Genomic DNA, 19,011 nt, shown 5'->3' on the forward strand with positions numbered 1-19,011 from the left:
TGGGATCAGAGGCTGCCTTCTCACCTGCCAATGACGTCATGAAGGAGATGTTTGAAGTGAAGGAGTAAATGCTGTTCAGTGGTGGAACCAAAGAGCCAGGAGGAGTTGACACCTTCCTATCCATCCCTGTTCTCCCAACGCAGTTGATATTCACAGGCCTGGCATCACTTATCAAGGCAGCTTAGGTCCAGGACTGGGAGGGAGGACACCTGGGCTCCAGCCCAAGCTTAGCCCTGCCCCCTGTTCCCTGTGTAAGTTCCTGCCTCAGTCTGGGTAGACAGGGCTGTCACGTACAGTTGTTGAGGTTGTACACTGCACAAGAGCAGCACATCTAAGAAAGCGCTATTCATATAGTGGACATTGTAGATTTCTATGTCTATTATGACAATTTCCAGATTCGTGGAAATAGTGTCTTGAAGAAGGGGGGCCGTTTTCTAATTTGCCCACAGGTATCACTAGGCTATGGTGGTCCTCTGGGGTCTTAGTTTCTCCAAATTAATAATGATCTCTGAGGCCCCCAAACTGTACGGCTCTTCCAAGACTCTGAGATTTAAGCCCCTATAATCCTAACATGCTAAGGGTCTAAAATTCTAAGATTCCAGGTTTCCCACATTTTGATATTCTAATCTGTACCCCAACCAGTCTCTGATCTGATGGTTCTAAGATTTTCATTTTCTCAGATTTTGTGCACCCAGTATGGGAATATGAGTCCTGTGAACCTAGCCTTCTATGATTCTGATATCTGGTTTCTAAAATCCCCATGTTCTTTTTCTCCCCAACTTTCTTTTTTCTTCATTTATTTATTTATTGGCTGCATTGGGTCTTCGTTGCTGTGCGCGGGCTTTCTCTAGTTGCGGCGAGCGGGGCTACTCTTCGTTGCAGTGTGCAGGCTTCTCATTGCGGTGGCTTCTCTTGTTGTGGCGCACGGGCTTAGTTGCTTCACGGCATGTGGGATCTTCGTGGACCAGGGCTCGAACCCGTGTCCCCTGCATTGGCAGGCGGATTCTCCCCAACTTTTTATTTTGAAAAATTTCACACCTACAGAAGGGCTGCAAATATAGTCTGGTGAGCCCTCACGTAACCTCCACCCAGATTCACCAATTGTTCCTATTTTGTCCTGTGTGCATTCACTCTCTCTCTTTAATATATAATAATATGCTTTTTGAGATGCTACTCTTTTTTAATTTTTATTTTATATTGGAGTATAGTTGATTTACAATGTTGTGTTAGTTTCGGGTGTACAGCAAAGTGATTCAGTTATACATATACATATATCCATTCTTTTTCAGATTCTTTTCCTACATAGGTGATGACAGAATATTGAGTTCCCTGTGCTATACAGTAGGTCCTTGTTGATTATCTATTTCATATATAGTAGTGTATATTAATCCCAAACTCCTAATTTATCCTTCCCCCCCCACCTTTCCCCTTTGGTAACCATACGTTTGTTTTAGAAAAATATATAATAATATTAATAACTGTGGCACTTTATTAGAATGAGTTGCAGACAGCAGGGCCATTCACCCATAAACATAAGTGTGCATCTGCTACGAATAATGATATTCTCCTCCATCATCACAATACGATGATCACACTTAGGACATTTGATACTGAATCAATATTATGATCCAATCTACAGTCTATGTTTGCATTTCCCCGGTTGTCCCTATCTCACCCTTCATGGCTGTGTCTTCACTCCCTCTCTTCCCATCCAATCTGGAACCACATGGTGCATTTGGTCGTCATGTCTCTTTCACCTTCTTCAGTCTGGATCGATCCCTCAGCCTTTCCATGACTTTCATGACCCCGACACTTTTGAAGACGTTAGACCACTTACTAGAACAAGCCTCAATTTGGGTTCATCTAATATTTCCTCATGATTAGATTCAGGTGATGCACTTTGGCAGGACTCCATGGAGGTGACGCTGTGCCCTCCTCGGTGCACGGTGCCCTCCTCGGTGCATGGTGCCGGGAGGCACATGACGCCCACGTGTCCCATTACTGGTGATGTCCAGGTTAACCATTTCGTAAAGATGGTGCTAAAAGCCCAACATTCTACTATCCCTTAAGTTTCCACTTCTAACATGCCATTACTTTAGGATTCACTAGTTAGCTAGTGCAAATATCACGAGCTAACTTTTGTTGAGTGTTTCCCCTGTATCCTAACTGCCTGGAGATCACACAGCTGGCACAGGTCGGCCCACCCAGCTGGGTGCCTTAGCCACCATGGATAGCGCCCCTAGGCTGACGGCTGCCCCAACAGGGAGCCCTAGTTCCCTCCATCCAGATCTTGTCATCCAGTTCTACCTCTGCCAGAATCTTGGGGTCCCTCTGCCCCTCCCACAGAGGGATAGGGGGGATATTATAGAGTTTTGACATCTGTTAACATCCCAGAGTCATTTTGATGTCTGCAGCCCTGCCAGGAGGAGCCCACTCATTCCCTGTTCCCTCAAACTTTCACCCTGACTCAGGCCCTGCCTCATTCCCTCCCCCACTCCATAATAGAACATCTTGCATGTGCTTTAGAGAGTTACACAACTGACGCTCTTTTAAACCTAAGCCAGTTCACGTCCCTCCTCTGCTCAGAGGCCTCCCATGGTTCCCATCTCACTTGGAGTAAAGGCCAAAGTCCTCACCGTGGCCCACCAAGACCCCATGACATCTGCCCCTGTTCCCCTGCTCCCTCAGATGCAGCCTCCCTGGTGTTCCTCAAACACTCCAGGCCCACTCCTGCCTCAGGACATTTGCACTGGATGTTCCCTTTACAGGAATACTCTTCCCCAGATATCCTCCACGTGGCTCCCTCCCTCAGGCCTCTGCTCAGATGTCACCTCCTCAGAAAAGCTTTCCCTGACCACTCTAACACAGCTCCTTCTCCTCACTCTCTACCCTCCTTCCTCTGTTTTCTCCAGACCATCATCACCACCTGACATTATATGTTTTATTATTCGTCTCCTGCACTGGAACAGAAGCTTCACCAGGGCAAGGATTTTTCTCTGATCTGGTTTGCTGCTGTTTCCCCAACACTATGAACAGTGCCTGGCACACAGCAGATGCACAATACATGTCTGTTGGATGAATGAACTGTAATTAAATCCCTAGATGTGTAATTGTCACTGTGATATGGCTCTGCCATGGGGCTGTTCCCGTGTTCCCAGCATTGCCCAGCAGTTACTCTGGGAGTGTATGTTGAATGACTGAATGATGCCAAGTTAAGGAGTGTGGACTTTCTCTTGGGGATATCTGGGAGCACAGAATGGTTTTTATGAGAAGCATGGCAAGGTCAATTCTGGGCCCTATGTCCCTGCTACTGAAAGTGTGGTCCATGTACCAGAACCATTCACATCCCTTGGGCGCTAACTAAAACTGCAGAGTCTTGAAACCCAGGCGCTACTGAACCAGAATCTGCATTTTAACAAGATGCCCCAGGGAATTCGTGTGCACATGGAGGTTGGAGAAGCATGGCTGCGGACCACTCCAGGCTCCCTCTACACCCTGGGACTTTGCATGTGCTGTTCCCTCTGCCTGGAGCTCTCCTGCCCACTAAATCTTCTCCCATGAAGCCTGCCCTGATCGGACCTTCATCATCAGATGATGATGTTGGGAGGGACCAACTCTGTCTTGTTCTCCCTCTGCATCTCCTGCCCCGGAGAAGCCCACCCTCATTCACCCTCAGTATTACTTGTTTAATGCCTGTCCACCATTATATTTGTAAGTTCTTCCGCGGTGCGGCCCCCTCCTCTAGGAGGCCCACCCTGACTCCTCCCACCTCCCCCACAGCCTTTGAGCGACCTTCACCCCTTTCCTTCCCCTCTCCTCCACCGCAGCGAGGGCACGCTGGTGTTCAAGCCGGGCGAGACACAGAAGGAGCTGCGTATCGGCATCATCGACGACGACATCTTCGAGGAGGACGAGCACTTCTTCGTGCGGCTGCTGAACCTACGCGTGGGCGACGCGCAGGGCATGTTCGAGCCCGACGGCGGCGGGCGGCCCAAGGGGCGGCTGGTGGCGCCGCTGCTGGCCACCGTCACCATCCTGGACGACGACCACGCGGGCATCTTCTCCTTCCAGGACCGCCTGCTGCACGTGAGCGAGTGCATGGGCACCGTGGACGTGCGCGTCGTGCGCAGCTCGGGCGCGCGCGGCACCGTGCGCCTCCCCTACCGCACAGTGGACGGGACGGCGCGCGGCGGCGGCGTGCACTACGAGGACGCGTGCGGCGAGCTCGAGTTCGGCGACGACGAGACCATGTGAGCGCGCCGGTCGGGCAGCCCGCGGGCCGGGGCAGACCGAGCGCGGCCGGCGAGAGGGGCGGGACCAGGACGGGACGGTGCCCGGGCGGGGCGGGGCCTGGATGGGCGAGGTCGAGAAGTGGGTGGACCTCGGAGAGGCGTGGTCTGGGAAAGGGGTGGGGCCGTGATGGGGCCTTGCTCCTGAAACGGAGAGGTCAGGGGAAGTGGGGCAGGGCCCAGGGAAGAGGTGAGACAGGGGAGAGGAGGGAGGAGACTGGAGTGACGGGGCGTGGCCAAGATGTTGGGACGGGATGTGGGCGGGGCTTGGGAGAACTGGGCTGGTTTGGGGAGAGGGGAGTGGGACACCAGGAAGAAAGGCCAAGAGAGGAGAGGAAATAGGGTGGGGCCTGGGGAGAGGAATGTGGAAGGCTTAATTGGTAGAATGGAGGAGTGTGGCCTGAGGTTCCTTTCGAGGTGGGAAGGTGTCTGTGGAAATGGAGGGCGAGTGGGGTCTGGGTAGGGACTCAGGGAAAAGGACAAGGACAGCGAAAGAGGGCGGGGTCTAAGGAGATGGGGCAGAGACTGAGGAGGTGGATGGGGGAAGGGGTGAAGCTATTGGGTAGGCGGAAGAACCTGGGGAAATAGCAGGAGACCTAAGAGGAATGTGGGGGAGGCTTTGGGAAGAGGCCGAGTAGGAATATGGGGGCCTAGGAAGAGACACGGGAAGCTGGAGGGCTGGGAGTTGGGAGGGTGGGGTGGAATCTCGGGAGGTGAGCTGGATACACAGGAATACGTATGTAGACACACAGACACAACCAACACGCACACCGGCACATACGGACACACAGTCAAAGACACAGAGTCAGGGCTGTTCTCACGCCGAGACACCCGGCCACCCCTTACACAGATGCCCGAGTCCCCCCCATGTGTGCCTGCAGCCTCACATCCCCCTCCCCCTTCCCCCCCCCCCCCCCCGCCTGCCTGGGATGCAGAAGGTTCCTCCCCTCCTTTGCCCGCTCCCTTCCGCCCCCGCACGCCAGTCTGTCTCTCTCCTCCTGCCGCCCACGCTCCCCCCACCTAGCAGAGGCCCTACCGCGCTCCCCTTCCGTCTCCCCCTCCCAGCTTCTGTGGCTTGGCCTCCCGCTCAGCTTCTCACTGCTCTCTCCATCTCTCCGTTTGCGTCTCTGCGTCTCTCGCTCCTGGCACTCCCCCTCTGGGTTTCTGTTAATCTCTAGATCTCTGTCCCCAGTATCTAGCTAGCTCTCTGATTCGGGTTATATTTCAGTCACGAACTCTCCATACCTTTCCATCTCTCTCTCTGTCTGACTTGGGTTGAGAACTTAGGTTGGGAGCTGAGGGCACCGTTCCAGGCCCCATGTCTCCCACCCAAGAGGCCGAGGGGATGGAGGGCGTTATCTTTCTACTTGTTCCAGTCCTTCTTGTAGTCTGTCGCTTCCAACCAACTTCCCGCCGCTACAAACCCACAGGCCCTCTCCTCCCGCACACGGCTTCCCCAGGCTGGGACACCCTCTGTCCCCCACCCCCGCCCAAGCTTCCAGCTGTGGCTTCAGGAGACGGAGAACAGGAGGCTAATTAGCGTTTAGGGAAACACATCCTTCCTCTGACGGGCAGGCGCTAATTAGAGATGCTTCGAAGCACCTGGTCTGGAGGGTTGGCCCCAGGCAGGATCAACACAGAGATGGAAGAGAGACACCCAGAGATGGGGCGGCGGGGAGATATGCAAGAGAGAGAGACAGACAGAGAGGCACCCAGAGACAGAAGAGACCTAGCGAAAGAGAGACGGAGCCGGAGTAACGGAGAGTCAGAGAGAGAAACAGAGAAGAGAGAGAGAGCACGAGAGAGACAGAAAGACACAAACTGAGAGATGGATACCAAGGAAGCCAGAAACTGAGTGACAGAGGCCCATCAAGAGAGGGGAAACGGGATTGGGAGACTGAGACGGAGGAAAACTGAAAGGAAGAGAGATGCAGGGGAGATCAAGAGAGACGTTCTTCTCACTGAGAGGAAGTCAGTGGGACTCAGGGAAGGAAAGGCCCTCCTGATGCTACAGAGAGAAAGAGTTTGGGTCAGCAAGAGAGGATGGGAGACAGGATAAGAAAGAGACTGGGTCTGAAATCAGAGTGGAGTTCCCAGGAAACAAGGAGGGCAGGCGTGAGGATGACAAAATGTCAGGCTTGGGAGGAAGGCTGTTTCCTTTTTAAAAAATAATTAATTAGTTTTAATTTGAACTATAGTTGATTTATGATATTGTGTTAGTTTCAGGTGTACAGCTAAGTGATTCAGGTATATGTATATGTATATATATGTATATATATTCGTTCTCAGATTCTTTTCCATTATAGATTATTACAGGATATTGAATATAGTTCCTTGTGCTATACAGTAAATCCTTGTTGTTTATCTATGTTATATATAATGGTGTGTATCTGTTAATCCTATACTCCTAGGGCTGCTTCCTTTGATCTCAGGAAGTCCTGCCCTTGTCTAGCTCGAGTCCCTCTTGCTGTCCCTTGCTAGTTGGGTTTCTCCTCCTTTTGGGTCCCGTGAGGGCACACTTGTCTGGGCGCCAGTTGGCGCGTGGGTCACTGCGTGTCAGTCACTGCGTGTCAGTGGATCACGGCGTGTCTGAGAGAGAGTGAGCGTCGGAGGTGTGTGTGTATCACCCTGTCAGTGTGTCAACGTGTCAGTAGCCGTCTGCGTGTGTCAGGAGACCCCCTCCTTGCTGCGGTGTTTCAGCACCGCGGACAGCTCCCAGCCCACTCCTGAGGTGGGGGGCACCCATTTTTGCCACCCACAGAAAATTTTAAATATCTTGAGACTGGGAGTGGGTGAAGGCGGAAGTAGGCGTATGTCTCCACGTGACCGTCTTGTGTGCGTCTGTCTTTGCATGGGTGTCACTGTGTCCTGTGTGTTCGTGTGTTGAGATAGGTCTGTTGATTGAGACCCCTTTGCTTAGATTGTGTTGACTTTGGCTATTCCATTCTGTTGCATTCAGTCTCTCCGACACTGACAGACGGAGATGGGGAGTGGAGGACACAGAAAGAAAGGCAGAGAGCTGGGGAGAGACTGAGACAGAGAAGGTCAGAGAGATGGAAAGAGAGAGACACAGAGAGGCTGATAGATGGGCAGAGAGACAAAGGAAGATTGAGAGACTGTGATGCAGAGAGAGATGTTGAAGGGAATAAACAGACACCAAGAGGCATAAAGAGTGAGGTGTAAGGAAGGAGAATCTACATGGAACCACAGCAGGGGTCTTACACGTTGGTGATGTCGCCCAGGCTGCGGAGGGGGTGTCGTGCTAGTTGGCATCTGGTCCGTGTGATTTTGCCACTGCATAGGGGATGGCTGCGGGGTATGATGGTGTGTGGGTGTGGGCAGTGTGATTGGCTGTGCTTCCTCTGCTGGGTGACTGCGTGGGCTGGGTGTTTGTGTTTCTGGGTTCTGGGGCCAGGCCTTGTGGTTCCTACAGCTGAAAGAGCTGCTAGTGGCAGAGCTGTGGGCTTTGGGGGGTTGTGGGTCTTCGTAATAGAGGGGGGGTCGGTTGTATGCCTGAAGGGGATGGATAACTTTTGGCTGTTTCTCCCCGCCCACCCTCCTGGTTACCATGGCAGCGGGGATGCAGAGAAAATCAATTAGCCCTCTGTTACACCTGCGAATGTGGTCAGGACAGGAAACAGGAAGCCAAGGGTCTCCCGGACTGAAAACTTTGAGTGAACAACTGCTTATGGAGGGCACACTATATGCCAGGCACTGTTCTAGGCGTTGGGGATACAGCAAAGAACATAAATGAACAAAGATCACTGCCCTGGTGGAACTTACATTTTAATGTGAAGAGGCAAATGGCAAACAATAAACAAAATAAACACATTAGACGGTGTGTTAGAAGATGATCTGAAACAAGGAAGACATAGAGCAGGGGAAGGGGGCCAAGCATGCTGGGGTAGGGGTAGGGATGGATTTCAATATTAAAGAATGCAGTGGGAGTGGGTCTCATTGAGAAAGAAAGTAAAGTTTGAACAGAGAACTGGAGGAGCTGAGGGAGTGAGCATGGGGAAACCGTGTTCTAGGTGGAGGGAACAGCCGGTGCAAAGGCCCTGAGGCACAAGCAGACCTGGTAGGTTCAAGGAACAGCAAGGAGGCCAGCGTCGCTGGAGGGAGTGAGCAAGGGCGAGAGGGCTGGGAGGCCAGAAAGGGAACAAGGGCCAGATGGCAGGGGTTCTTGTGGGCCATTCTTGGGTCTTTGGCTCTTCTTCTGGGTGAGATGGGAGCCAGGTGAATGTTCTGAGCAGAGGAAGGAAGCACCCAGTCTAACCTAGGTTTTATCGGGATCCCTCAGCTTGATGCTTCATACAAACTCAGCTTCGTCAGATGCTTCTGCGCTTGTTTCTGTCAAATGGGGATAATAAGAGAGCCTTCCTCCCCAGGGTTGTTGTGAACATTGAATGAGATTCCAGAGCCTGAGATGGAGCGAGTGCTCAAGAAACTGGGTGGCTAATGGGCGAGTTATTGGTGATTCAGGGGGAGGGGGTCTTAGGCTGCGTGCTCTCCCTCTCTGCTCAGGAAAACTCTTCAGGTGAAGATAGTTGACGATGAGGAATATGAGAAAAAGGATAATTTCTTCATCGAGCTGGGCCAGCCACAGTGGCTTAAGCGAGGGATTTCAGGTAAGGGGTGATGGGTGGGCTGTGGGAGAGGTAAGGGGTCCAGGGTGGGGGGACCCTTGGAGGCTCAGTTGTGGGCAATCCTTCAAGCTCGTGGATCTGAGCTTCCCAGGGAAGATCTCACCTTCTCCCTGTCTCTGTCTCTCCCCAGCTCTGCTACTCAATCAAGGTGAGTGGACTTACTTCCAGACCTGGGGGGGGGGGGCACCGGAGGGAGGGTCTTGGGGGTGGGTCAGTGCCTCAAGTTCCCCTCAAGGTCAGGTTTGAGGCAGGTTGCAGGTGTGATAAATTTGGTGGAACCAGTGTGAATTTGGGGTGACAGAAGTTTAAAGGCCAAGATCGTGTTTTGGTTGTAGTTAAGATGGTGGGGGGGAGTAAGTCATAGAATCCAATTTGGGTTTGTGGTGGGGTCAGAGGGAATCAGGTTTGAGGTTGATTAGGGCTGGGTTGAGGTTGGGATTTGGGATCAGTATTAGGAACTGGGTCAAAGCTAGAATTAAGATGGAGATTGGCTTCTGGGTTTGTGGTGGGATCTGATTAGAACTGGGGTCAGATTGAGGTCAAAGCTAAGGAATTTGAGGTGAGTTTGAGGAATTTGAGGGTAGAGTTGGAGCCAAGGTCAGAGATGGGGGTGAGAGTTGGGTCTAGGGTCAGGGGCTTGGAGATAGTGACAGAGTAATTTTGGAGCTGAGATCAGAATTGGGGTTTGGGGTTAAGATTAAGGATAGACTGAAGATTATATTAGTCAAGGTAAGTAATACAAGCTACTAGAACAAATAGGCCCCTAAATCCCAGTAGCTTAACACAATAAAAGTCATTTCTCACTCAGGCATAGTTTTCTGAGACTGTTCCTGGTTGGCGGGTGGCTTTCTTACGAGAGTTAGGATTGGGTTGGTGCTGGGCTTGGAGCAAAGGATCAACATACTTTGGGGAGGTCAGTGAGCCCAGAGCCAACTGTAGATGGTTCTGGGTCCAAGATTTGTACCAAAATCGGGAATCCCCCTCTCTCCTCACCACCTCAAACACACTCTAGGATGTTTTCAGAGCTTGGATATGAAGACCAGGCCTCTTCCACAGGGTGGTGATGGTAATGACGATAGTGGTGATAATAATAAAGTAACCTTTTTAGTTATTGTGTGCCAGGCACTCTTCTAAGCACTTCACATGAATTAACTCCTTTAACTAGGAGTTAATAGGAAACCACCCTATGAGGTAGGTACTGTTATTGTGCCCATTTTACAGATGTGAACTCTGAGGCACAGAGAGACTAAGGTATTGTCCAAGGTCACACAGCCCCCACCACATGAACCTCAGAGCCCACCAACTGAACTTCGTGGACCAGCCCATGGGAGCTGGGTCTCAGGTTGGGGAAGGTGGTGGTCAGATGGGAGGCAGGGGCAGGGGGGGGGAAGCATCACCAAGGAGGCGTCCCAGAGAAGAGCAGACAGGGTTTTCTTCATCAGTGGGAACAGGTAGTAAAGGCATCACAGGCCCAGGTAGGTAGGTCTCCTTGGAGTCTAACTCCCATCCCTCATGCTGCAGGGGATGGGGACAGGAAACTGACAGCTGAGGAGGAAGAGGCTCGGAGGATAGCAGAAATGGGCAAGCCAGTTCTTGGGGAAAACTGTCGACTGGAGGTCATCATTGAGGAGTCGTATGATTTTAAGGTGATTTTCTGGGACCTCACCTTCCTGGAGTCTTGCCTGGGTCATTTCCTTGGGGAGAGTCCAGGAGGGGATCAACCATGAGGGTCACAAGGGAAGGGCAACCAAGGTCCGAGGCCACCATCTGTGTCCCTCCGTTAGCACCATGGACAGCACACGCTTCCCTTGTCCCTTCTTGCTAGAACTGGGATATGGAAGGTTGAGGACCCCTGAGCATGGGGTGTGAGCCCGCATCCCCAGTACCCTTCATGGAGCTGCCCTGGGGTGATCATGGGCCATGGTCTCTCCCCACCCTCTCATTCCCAGAACACGGTGGATAAACTCATCAAGAAAACGAACTTGGCTTTGGTGATTGGGACCCATTCGTGGAGAGAGCAGTTTTTAGAGGCAATTACGGTGAGCGCAGGTAAGTGGGAAGGGAGGAGAGAGGAAGAGAGAAAGAAGAGAGGGATGGAGAGACAGAGGAAGAGAACTGAAAGGGAGAGGGAAAGAGGGACATGGAGAGAAGGACAGAGAGCGATAGAGAAGAGAAAGAAGACAGGAAAGACACAGGGATATGCAAAGAAAAAGACTAAGAAACAGATACAGAAAGACAAAGGAAAAGATAGGGAAAGTTTACAAATAGGAGAGATAGACACACAGAGAGGCACACAGAATCCCAGAGAAGGACAGAGATGCGGAGAAAGCATGAAAGGTGTGGAAAATGAAGACGCAGAGGGCCAGAGAGAGAGAGAGGCAGGTAGACACAGAGACACGGAAAGTTGGTGGAGACAGGGGCAGAGGTGGAGAGCTGTGAAGCGGAGGGATCCCAGCCCGGGCTTTCTCCTGGCGTCAGGTAATTGGAGGGTGGAAACAGGTTAAATGGCGTGGCCTCTCACACAGCCTGGGTCCTCTGTTGCTATGGAGACAGTCTCCAGGGCACCCAGTTCTCCCACCTGAGCGGGTTCTCACCCCCTTAGGCCTCAGACAGGCTCACACTGCCCCCCTGTGGCCAGATATTTGATGACATGGATTCACAGACACAATCTTGGAGACCAACACTGGCCATCTGTGATAGGAATTGGGGAAACTGAGGCCAAGAGACATAAGAGGGACTGGCCTGAAGTCCCTCAGGGAATCCAGAAAGGACCAGGGTGGAACTCAGGACTTCTGTCACTTGAATAACATCAGGTTTCCTTCAGGGAGACCAAGCTGGTGGGAACTGAAAACACACGAGGAATTGTGGTTGGAAAGAAACTGGTCGGTGGGATCAAAAGAAACGAGGCATCAGGGATGGAAAAGTAGCCGGTAGCGGGCCTAGAGACACCAGATTGTAGGCCTAATAGAAATGGAGTGGCATCTCCCTCTGAAGCCACATTCTTTCAACATCTACTTCTGAAGGATCCTCTGGACCCGGTCCTATGCAGGGCCATTGCTGGGGACAAAGAAATGATCATGACAGCTCGGGACCTGTCCTGACAGAGCTCACTGTCCGGTGGGGGAAACAACCTGTCACAAGAGAGTGACAACCCAGATTGGGCAGGACTGGGACGGGGTCCCCAGGGAGATATGGGAGACCACATCGGGTGTCTGACCCAACTTGAAGGTCAGGGAGGGCTTCCTGGAGGAGGAGCCTTCTGATCTGAGTCTTCAAATAGGAATAAGAGTTAGCCAGGAGGAGGGAGCCAGGCAGAGGGAAATCCAGAGTCTGGAAATGTGCAAGATTATGGCACATTTAGGGAGGGTGATTGGTTTCAGGCATGAAGAAAAGGCATGGGATGAGGTATGAGAGGTGAGCAGGGTCCAGACCCCAAAGGCCTTAGAGGCCACAGGAGTGGGCTTGGGTGTCATTTTAGGTGCAGTGGGGAGCCATGGAGCTTTTTTCTTGTCTTCTCTTTTTTTTCCCCATGGAGTGTTTTTTGAATGAGGGGAACTCCTGGAAGTGGAGAGAACCTGTGGAAGGAAGAGCGAGAGGGTGGGATGGGGTGTGAGTTGAGGCTGTCAAAACTGGCAGGAGATGGGTCATGCAGGGTCTGAGAGGATGTGGTGAGGAATTTGAGCTTCAAGAACAGTGGGGAGCCAGAGAGGTCCCTCTAGGGGCTTAGTGAAGGTAAGAGGGTTGCATGAAACTGAAACTGTGGGTGTGAGATGGTGGTTGTGGAGGCCATGGGTCTATAGAAAGCAAGTGATTAGATCAGAGGAAGTAGTAGAGGAAGAATAAAACCATTATGGTAATAATAACAGTAATAATAATCACAACGATGACGACGATGAAGACAGATTGAGTGTCAGGCAGCTTTGAAGTCCATTTCCTGTATGAACTCATTTAATGAATGTATCCCGAGTATCTGGGTTGGGGCTTGATCATTTTGTACTTTGTTCCTTTTGGTTCCTCACGTGAGCACAAAGCTTTTTGAGGTGCTGAAGAAGGGTGGTTCTCGCTTCCTTAGGGGATGAATCATGTCCCATCTTGCACTTAGAGGTGATTTTGTATTTCCTTTACCTCCCGATGGAAAGTTCTTTGCAGGCTGGGCTTGGTTTCAGGCATCTTTGAATCGCCCCCCAGGCACCGGCATGGGCCTTCAACAATGGCTGCAACAATGACAGTCACAGTGGAGATGTGCCCGGCCCCATAGAGAGCACATTATATGGCCTGACTCATGTAGTCATCCCAGCCCTCTCTTGAGGCAGGTCTGATTATTATTCCCATTTCTCAAATAGACATTCAGAGGCTTAGACAGGTTAGGACACTGATTCAAGATCACACAGGGTTTGACACCAAAGAGTCGGCTCCAGAACCACAGGCATAGCCGTGAGGCTCCCTCTAGATGGGAGAGGCTGGAGAAGTAAGCAGAGGCCAGAGCCTGTGGGTACTGGAAGGCCAAGCGCAGGAGTGTGGGCCTGGATCTGAGGGCAATGGGGAGCCAAGGCAGGATTTGGAGCAGGGCAGGGAGAAGCCCCAAGAGACGGAGTGATAGCAGCCCCCTCCCTCCCAAGAGTGTGTCTTCCCTGCTCTGACCTCCGCCATGTCTCAGTATGGTCAGTTAGGGATGCGTTCAGTGGCAAACAACAGAAAACTTGACCGTAAGTGGCTTAAGCACACTAGACTTTATTTTTTCTCACGGAACAAAAAAAAAATCTGTAGGAGGCAATCAAGAGTTAGCAGCAGCTCAGTAATGTCATTAAGGGCCCAGGCCCCGTCTTTATTTCTCTTTCCCATTCTCAGCTGTTGTCCTCATGGTTGCAAGATGGCTGCCGTACATCCAGGTGTCAAGTCCATACTCCAGGCAGGAAGAAAGGAAGCTGGGAAGCAGGAAGGGGCAGAGCGCCTGTTGCATTTGAGTTTCCAGTTCTAGTTTCCAATTGCATTTTACTTGGGGTCGCAGCAAAAACATTTTCTTTGTGATGCAACATGCAGAACCGAGAAACCTCACAAACCACTTAGTTAAACATTTACAAATTCAACCATTTATTTCTTTAACAAGTCAAGTGGCTATGTGAGCTAGAAAAGTGGGAAAGGGATATATGACCTGAATCCCCAAATCCATCAGTCTCTCTCTGCCTCCACTGCCACCAGCTGTCCTGTGCTCCCTGACATTCCAAGGAACCATTGGGTGGGACCATGGAAAGTGGCTTCATGATTTGGTGGCTGGTCTGGCTTTTATTTCCTGACTTAATGTGAGCAACTGGCCAGGGGTTACAATGTTTCTTATCAGCATCCTTCCAGATGTAATTCGTGGCACACTCAAGTGTGTTCATTGCTTCTCATTCATTGCTTTCTGCTTATCAGTTTCAGGTGAGGTAGGAAGACATTTCATTTGCACTTTCCCATTACACAAGTCACTGCAGGTCAAAAGTGGGTCAAATTCGGTCACAATAGGTGACACAAACAGCTCTAAGGATGATGCATCCTTTACAAATCTCAGAAAACACATCTGTAACAACAGGACCCCTATCAGGAAAGCCAGAGTTTTCCAGAAACCCTCTGTTTATGTCTCATGGCCAGACTGGATCACACGACCACTGCTGCAAGGTATTCTGGGAAACCAAGTATTTAGCTGAGGACCTGACTGCTGTTGGCTGCATGGAATTCTGGGAAAGTGAATATTTTTATCTGAGGACAGTGCTGTTGCTAGCCTCAAGGGATTCTGGGAAAGTGACTAATGTTAGCTGGGCACATGGTTCTCTCTAGCCTCAGGGGATTCTGGGAAAGTGAGCACCTTTAGCTGAGCATGTGGCTACTGTCAGCTGCAATGAATCAGAGGAAGTGAATATTTCTAGCTGCACACCTGGCTGTCAGTAGCTGTAAAGGCTTCTGGGAAAGGCATATCTTTAGCTAGGGACATGGCCACCCCTAGCAGAAGGGATCCTGGGAAACTGCATATTTTTTATCTGGGCACATGGCCTCCTCTAGCTTCAAATGATTCTGAGAAAATGAATATTTTTACCTGGGCCCATACATTCTCTTAGCTGCAAGGGATTCTGGGAAAGCAATTCGTTGGGGACTTGCTGCCTAGAAGTTGAACGAAAGGGGGGCTCTGTAGGTGAGGAAGGAGGCATGGGCGTGTGCCCCAGCTGGGTCGTGTGCCCACAGGGGACGAGGAGGAGGAGGAGGACGGGTCCCGGGAGGAGCGACTGCCGTCGTGCTTTGACTACGTCATGCACTTCCTGACGGTGTTCTGGAAGGTTCTGTTCGCCTGCGTGCCCCCCACCGAGTACTGCCACGGCTGGGCCTGCTTCGGTGTCTGCATCCTGGTCATCGGGCTGCTCACCGCCCTCATTGGGGACCTCGCCTCCCACTTCGGCTGCACCGTTGGCCTCAAGGACTCTGTCAACGCTGTCGTCTTCGTGGCCCTGGGCACCTCCATCCCCGGTAACCCCTCAGGAGACCACTTGTTGGGGGAGTGTCTCAGAGAAGCCAGGCAGGTGGACCCTAAGAGAAAGGCCCTGCAGAAATAAGGTGGTGGAATCCTACAGAACCCATATGGTGGGTCCCTTGGAAATAGGCAGGTGGGTATAATAGAAACTAGGTGGAGGGAACCCATGGATTCAATATGTGAATTGAATCCTCCCCAAAAGCAAGCAGGTGGAATGTCCCATAGAACTAAGATGGTGGGAAATGGCAGAAACCAGACGATGGATGCCAGGGAAAGAAAGTGGCAGGACATTGAAGAGACAGGTGTTGGAAGGAGGGTCCCATAGAAATAAGGTGGGAACTTCATAGAAACCGTGCAGTGAGTTCCACAGAAACAAGATGTTCATTTTCCGTTTCCTCCCCCTGCCGAGCAACCAGATGAAAGATTCCATAGACCTTTGTTGCTGGGCATGATAGGAACCAGGCCAATGAATCTCAAAGCTTTAACTAAGATGAGAGTCAGAGTAGAAACCACATGTTGGAGAAGGTGCCATAGAAATAAGATAGTGAGGCCTCAGAGACTACAGTGTACGTGATCCCCTCTTCCCCTAAAATCTGAGGGAGAGTCCCTTAGAAACCAGGTGGAGGAGACTGAAATTCCTGTAGGAGGGAGGAGACCACGCGAGGAGGCAGACACCTTTCTTTTCCACATCAATGTGTTCACCAGCCAGGTGGTGGCGCTGTAGGCCCAGACAGCAGGTGATGGGTCCTGTAGAAAGCAACCATTGGTGAATGGGTCTGTGAAGCCTGCCCTCCACACCAGAGACTTGCAGTCTTAGCGAGATGTTCAGGAATGGGTGGAGGCCAGAGAAGCGAAGCTTGACAGAAGCCAAGTGGGGAATTGATGGGCAAGGGGTGCCACGTGGCTGGGGCCTAACATTTATCTTGTCCAGCCAGGTGGCAATGGGATAATTGGGCCTGTAGAAACACAGGCAGTGGGTTCATGGGAAACAGCTAGTGATTCCCAGCGAAAGCAGGCAGCAAGTCCCAGAGAAAGTAGGCAGCAAGCCCCATAGAATAGAGTGGATTCCACAAAAATCAGGTAGTGTGTGTGTCCCACAGAAAGCAGATTGAGTCCCACAGTGAGTGGGCAGCAAGTCTTGTCGAGAGCCAGCAGCAGACCCCATAGAACACAGGCAACGGTGGGGAATAATAGAAACTAGGCAGGGGGGCCCATGGATTCAGTATGTCAGCTGAATCCTCCCCCAAAGCAACAAATGGGATGTCCCGTAGAACTAAGGTGGTGGGAAATGGTAGATACCAGACGATGGATTCCATAGAAAGAAGGTGCCAGGGCATTGAAGAGACAGGTGATGGGGGGGGGGGTCTCATAGAAATAAGGTGAGGACTTGATAGAAACCATGTAGTGGGTCCCATAGAAAGCAGGCAGCAGGTCCCATTGAGAGAGGCGGTGAGTTCCAGGGAGTAGGTAGTGGATCCCATTGGTTGCAGACACGTTCCATAGAAAGCAGGCAGCGGGACCTGTAGCGAGCAGGCACAGAGATGGCGATCGACTTTGCCCCCTGGGTGGGGTCAAGGGCACAGAACTCCAGGAGTGGGAGGCGAGGCCCGCGCGACACTGGGGTGAGGAGTCTGGATCCTTGGGCCAGCGGGGTGCTGGTGGGTCTCCCTCTGGGGAGCAAGTGACTGACGAAGCCAGGCGGATGCTCGTGGGGGGGCCCGCGGAGCCCCCCTGACCCGCGGCGTCTCTGCCCCTGCAGACACGTTCGCCAGCAAGGTGGCGGCGCTGCAGGACCAGTGCGCCGACGCATCCATCGGCAACGTGACGGGCTCCAACGCCGTGAACGTGTTCCTGGGCCTCGGCGTGGCCTGGTCGGTGGCCGCCGTGTACTGGGCGGTGCAGGGCCGGCCCTTCGAGGTGCGCACCGGCACGCTGGCTTTCTCCGTCACGCTCTTCACCGTCTTCGCCTTCGTGGGGATCGCCGTGCTGCTGTACCGGCGCCGGCCGCACATCGGCGGCGAGCTGGGCGGCCCGCGCGGCCCCAAGCTCGCCACCACCGCGCTCTTCCTGGGCCTCTGGTTCCTCTACATCCTCTTCGCCAGCCTGGAGGCTTACTGCCACATCCGGGGCTTCTAGGGTCCTCCCCAGGGACTCGGCCTGCCCCTCGAGACCACCGCCTCCGCGCTGGACTGGCTCTCCTTTGTCCTCCAGAGATTTGTCCTCCAGCCTCCTCTCCTGGGCCTCGGCCTCCCTTCCTCCTGGGAAGCCATCTCCCCCTGTCCTCGGTCCCCACTTCCAGCCTCCTCCCTTCCCCTCGGGAGCCTCCCCAGGTCCTCCTGCGAACAGCCCCGTCGGTTACCTGCAAGTCCAGCCCGTCCGTCCGTGTTCGTTACCGGCTTTGTTACTGGAGCAATTTCCACCTGGAGGCCCCTCCCCAGAGAACCCTCCCTCATCCGGAATCCTCTACAGAGTCTCCCATCTGTCTCCCTAGGCACCCAGGCTTGCTCCATGCCATAAGTCCCCCTTCCTCTAGAGGACCCCCTCACCACTTCCACGGACCTGTGCCCCAGGGCCTCAGAACTCAGCCCTGCCTGGGGGGCCCTTGAAGGAGGCTGGTCCATCCCAGGAGGTCACAGATCTCAGCCCTTTCCCCCAACCCTCAGGGAGCTCTGTGGGCCTCGGGGGATGGGGGAGGAACAGATGGGTACGAGCACAGGGGGGCACACCTTCCCTGATTTCTCCACTCAGGCCCTTGGGAGGACACTAATTCTCGAGGCTTGGAGAAGGGAGGGGAAAGTTTGGGCTTCCAGAGCTGGAGGAGGCACATTTTGGACCTGTAACTTCTCACCTTCCAGCGCCCTCACTTGCCTCCACTACCTCTGAGAGCCCAGCCACGCCTTGGAGGTGGGAGGGGGGCTATGTGTGTACATAGTGTGTTTGGGGGCGGGGGGACGCGGGAGGGTGCATGACTTGGGGAAAGGGTGACAGACTTTTCTACTGAGAGGGCAGCAGACTCCCTCAGCCGTGAGAATTGGCTTTGGGGAGGAGGCCAGGAATCCAAGGGAGTACAGCCTATCTCCCCTGACTATCTAGAAGGCTCATTTTGCCCTCAGTGCCAGCCAATCCGGGCAGGACCCTCGAAGAGGAGACCGAGGGTCCCAGAGGACCAATGCTACAAGCCAGCAAATGCTGCCACATCTCTGCCTGATGGGGAGCAGGGGTGGGTGGGAGGGTGGGACTGGGGCCAGGGGGTCTGGGTGGGCATTTTTAACTTTGGAGGCCACCTATCTGTTGGTAGGCCATGTGCATTTTCTTACTGTTGATGTTTCCTGCCCAAAGGACACACTTGGGGTGCGAGGAGTGCTGCCCACTTCTTGGGACCCTGAGGATGACCCCGCAACCCCCGTAGCACTCTTCTTCCCACAGGTTTTTAGCGTCCTATCGTCCTGCTGTGAATCAGCCCCAGCGTCCCAGACCTGTTGCCCACTTGCCTTCTCTACTCCTAGCTCATCAGCACCAGTCGCTGTCTCTTTTCTTTGTGATTTCTGTAAAAGTTGCCATAAAACTTTGAAATTCT

General features: G+C 52.7%; 1 protein-coding gene across 3 annotated transcripts in view; it reads left to right on the forward strand.

Moving 5' to 3' along the window:
* Window positions 1-18,648, forward strand: part of SLC8A2 (solute carrier family 8 member A2) — a 30,949-nt gene extending 12,301 nt beyond the window's left edge. The window contains exons 4-10 of one of the 3 annotated variants that reach the window (XM_036834885.1): window positions 3,828-4,250; window positions 8,814-8,917; window positions 9,066-9,083; window positions 10,457-10,581; window positions 10,885-10,984; window positions 15,152-15,430; window positions 17,194-18,648. In XM_036834885.1, the coding sequence (XP_036690780.1) occupies window positions 3,828-4,250; window positions 8,814-8,917; window positions 9,066-9,083; window positions 10,457-10,581; window positions 10,885-10,984; window positions 15,152-15,430; window positions 17,194-17,570 (1,426 nt within the window). In that variant the 3' untranslated portion in view covers window positions 17,571-18,648. Of the gene's footprint in view, window positions 1-3,827; window positions 4,251-8,813; window positions 8,918-9,065; window positions 9,084-10,456; window positions 10,582-10,884; window positions 10,985-13,783; window positions 15,131-15,151; window positions 15,431-17,193 lie in introns of those variants that run through there. The other 2 variants (XM_036834886.1, XM_036834887.1) reach the window with 2 other exon arrangements.
* The last annotated feature ends 363 nt before the right edge of the window (window positions 18,649-19,011 follow it).

Source organism: Balaenoptera musculus, chromosome 19 (genome assembly GCF_009873245.2).
Source record: "Balaenoptera musculus isolate JJ_BM4_2016_0621 chromosome 19, mBalMus1.pri.v3, whole genome shotgun sequence".
NCBI classification, from domain to species: domain Eukaryota; kingdom Metazoa; phylum Chordata; class Mammalia; order Artiodactyla; family Balaenopteridae; genus Balaenoptera; species Balaenoptera musculus.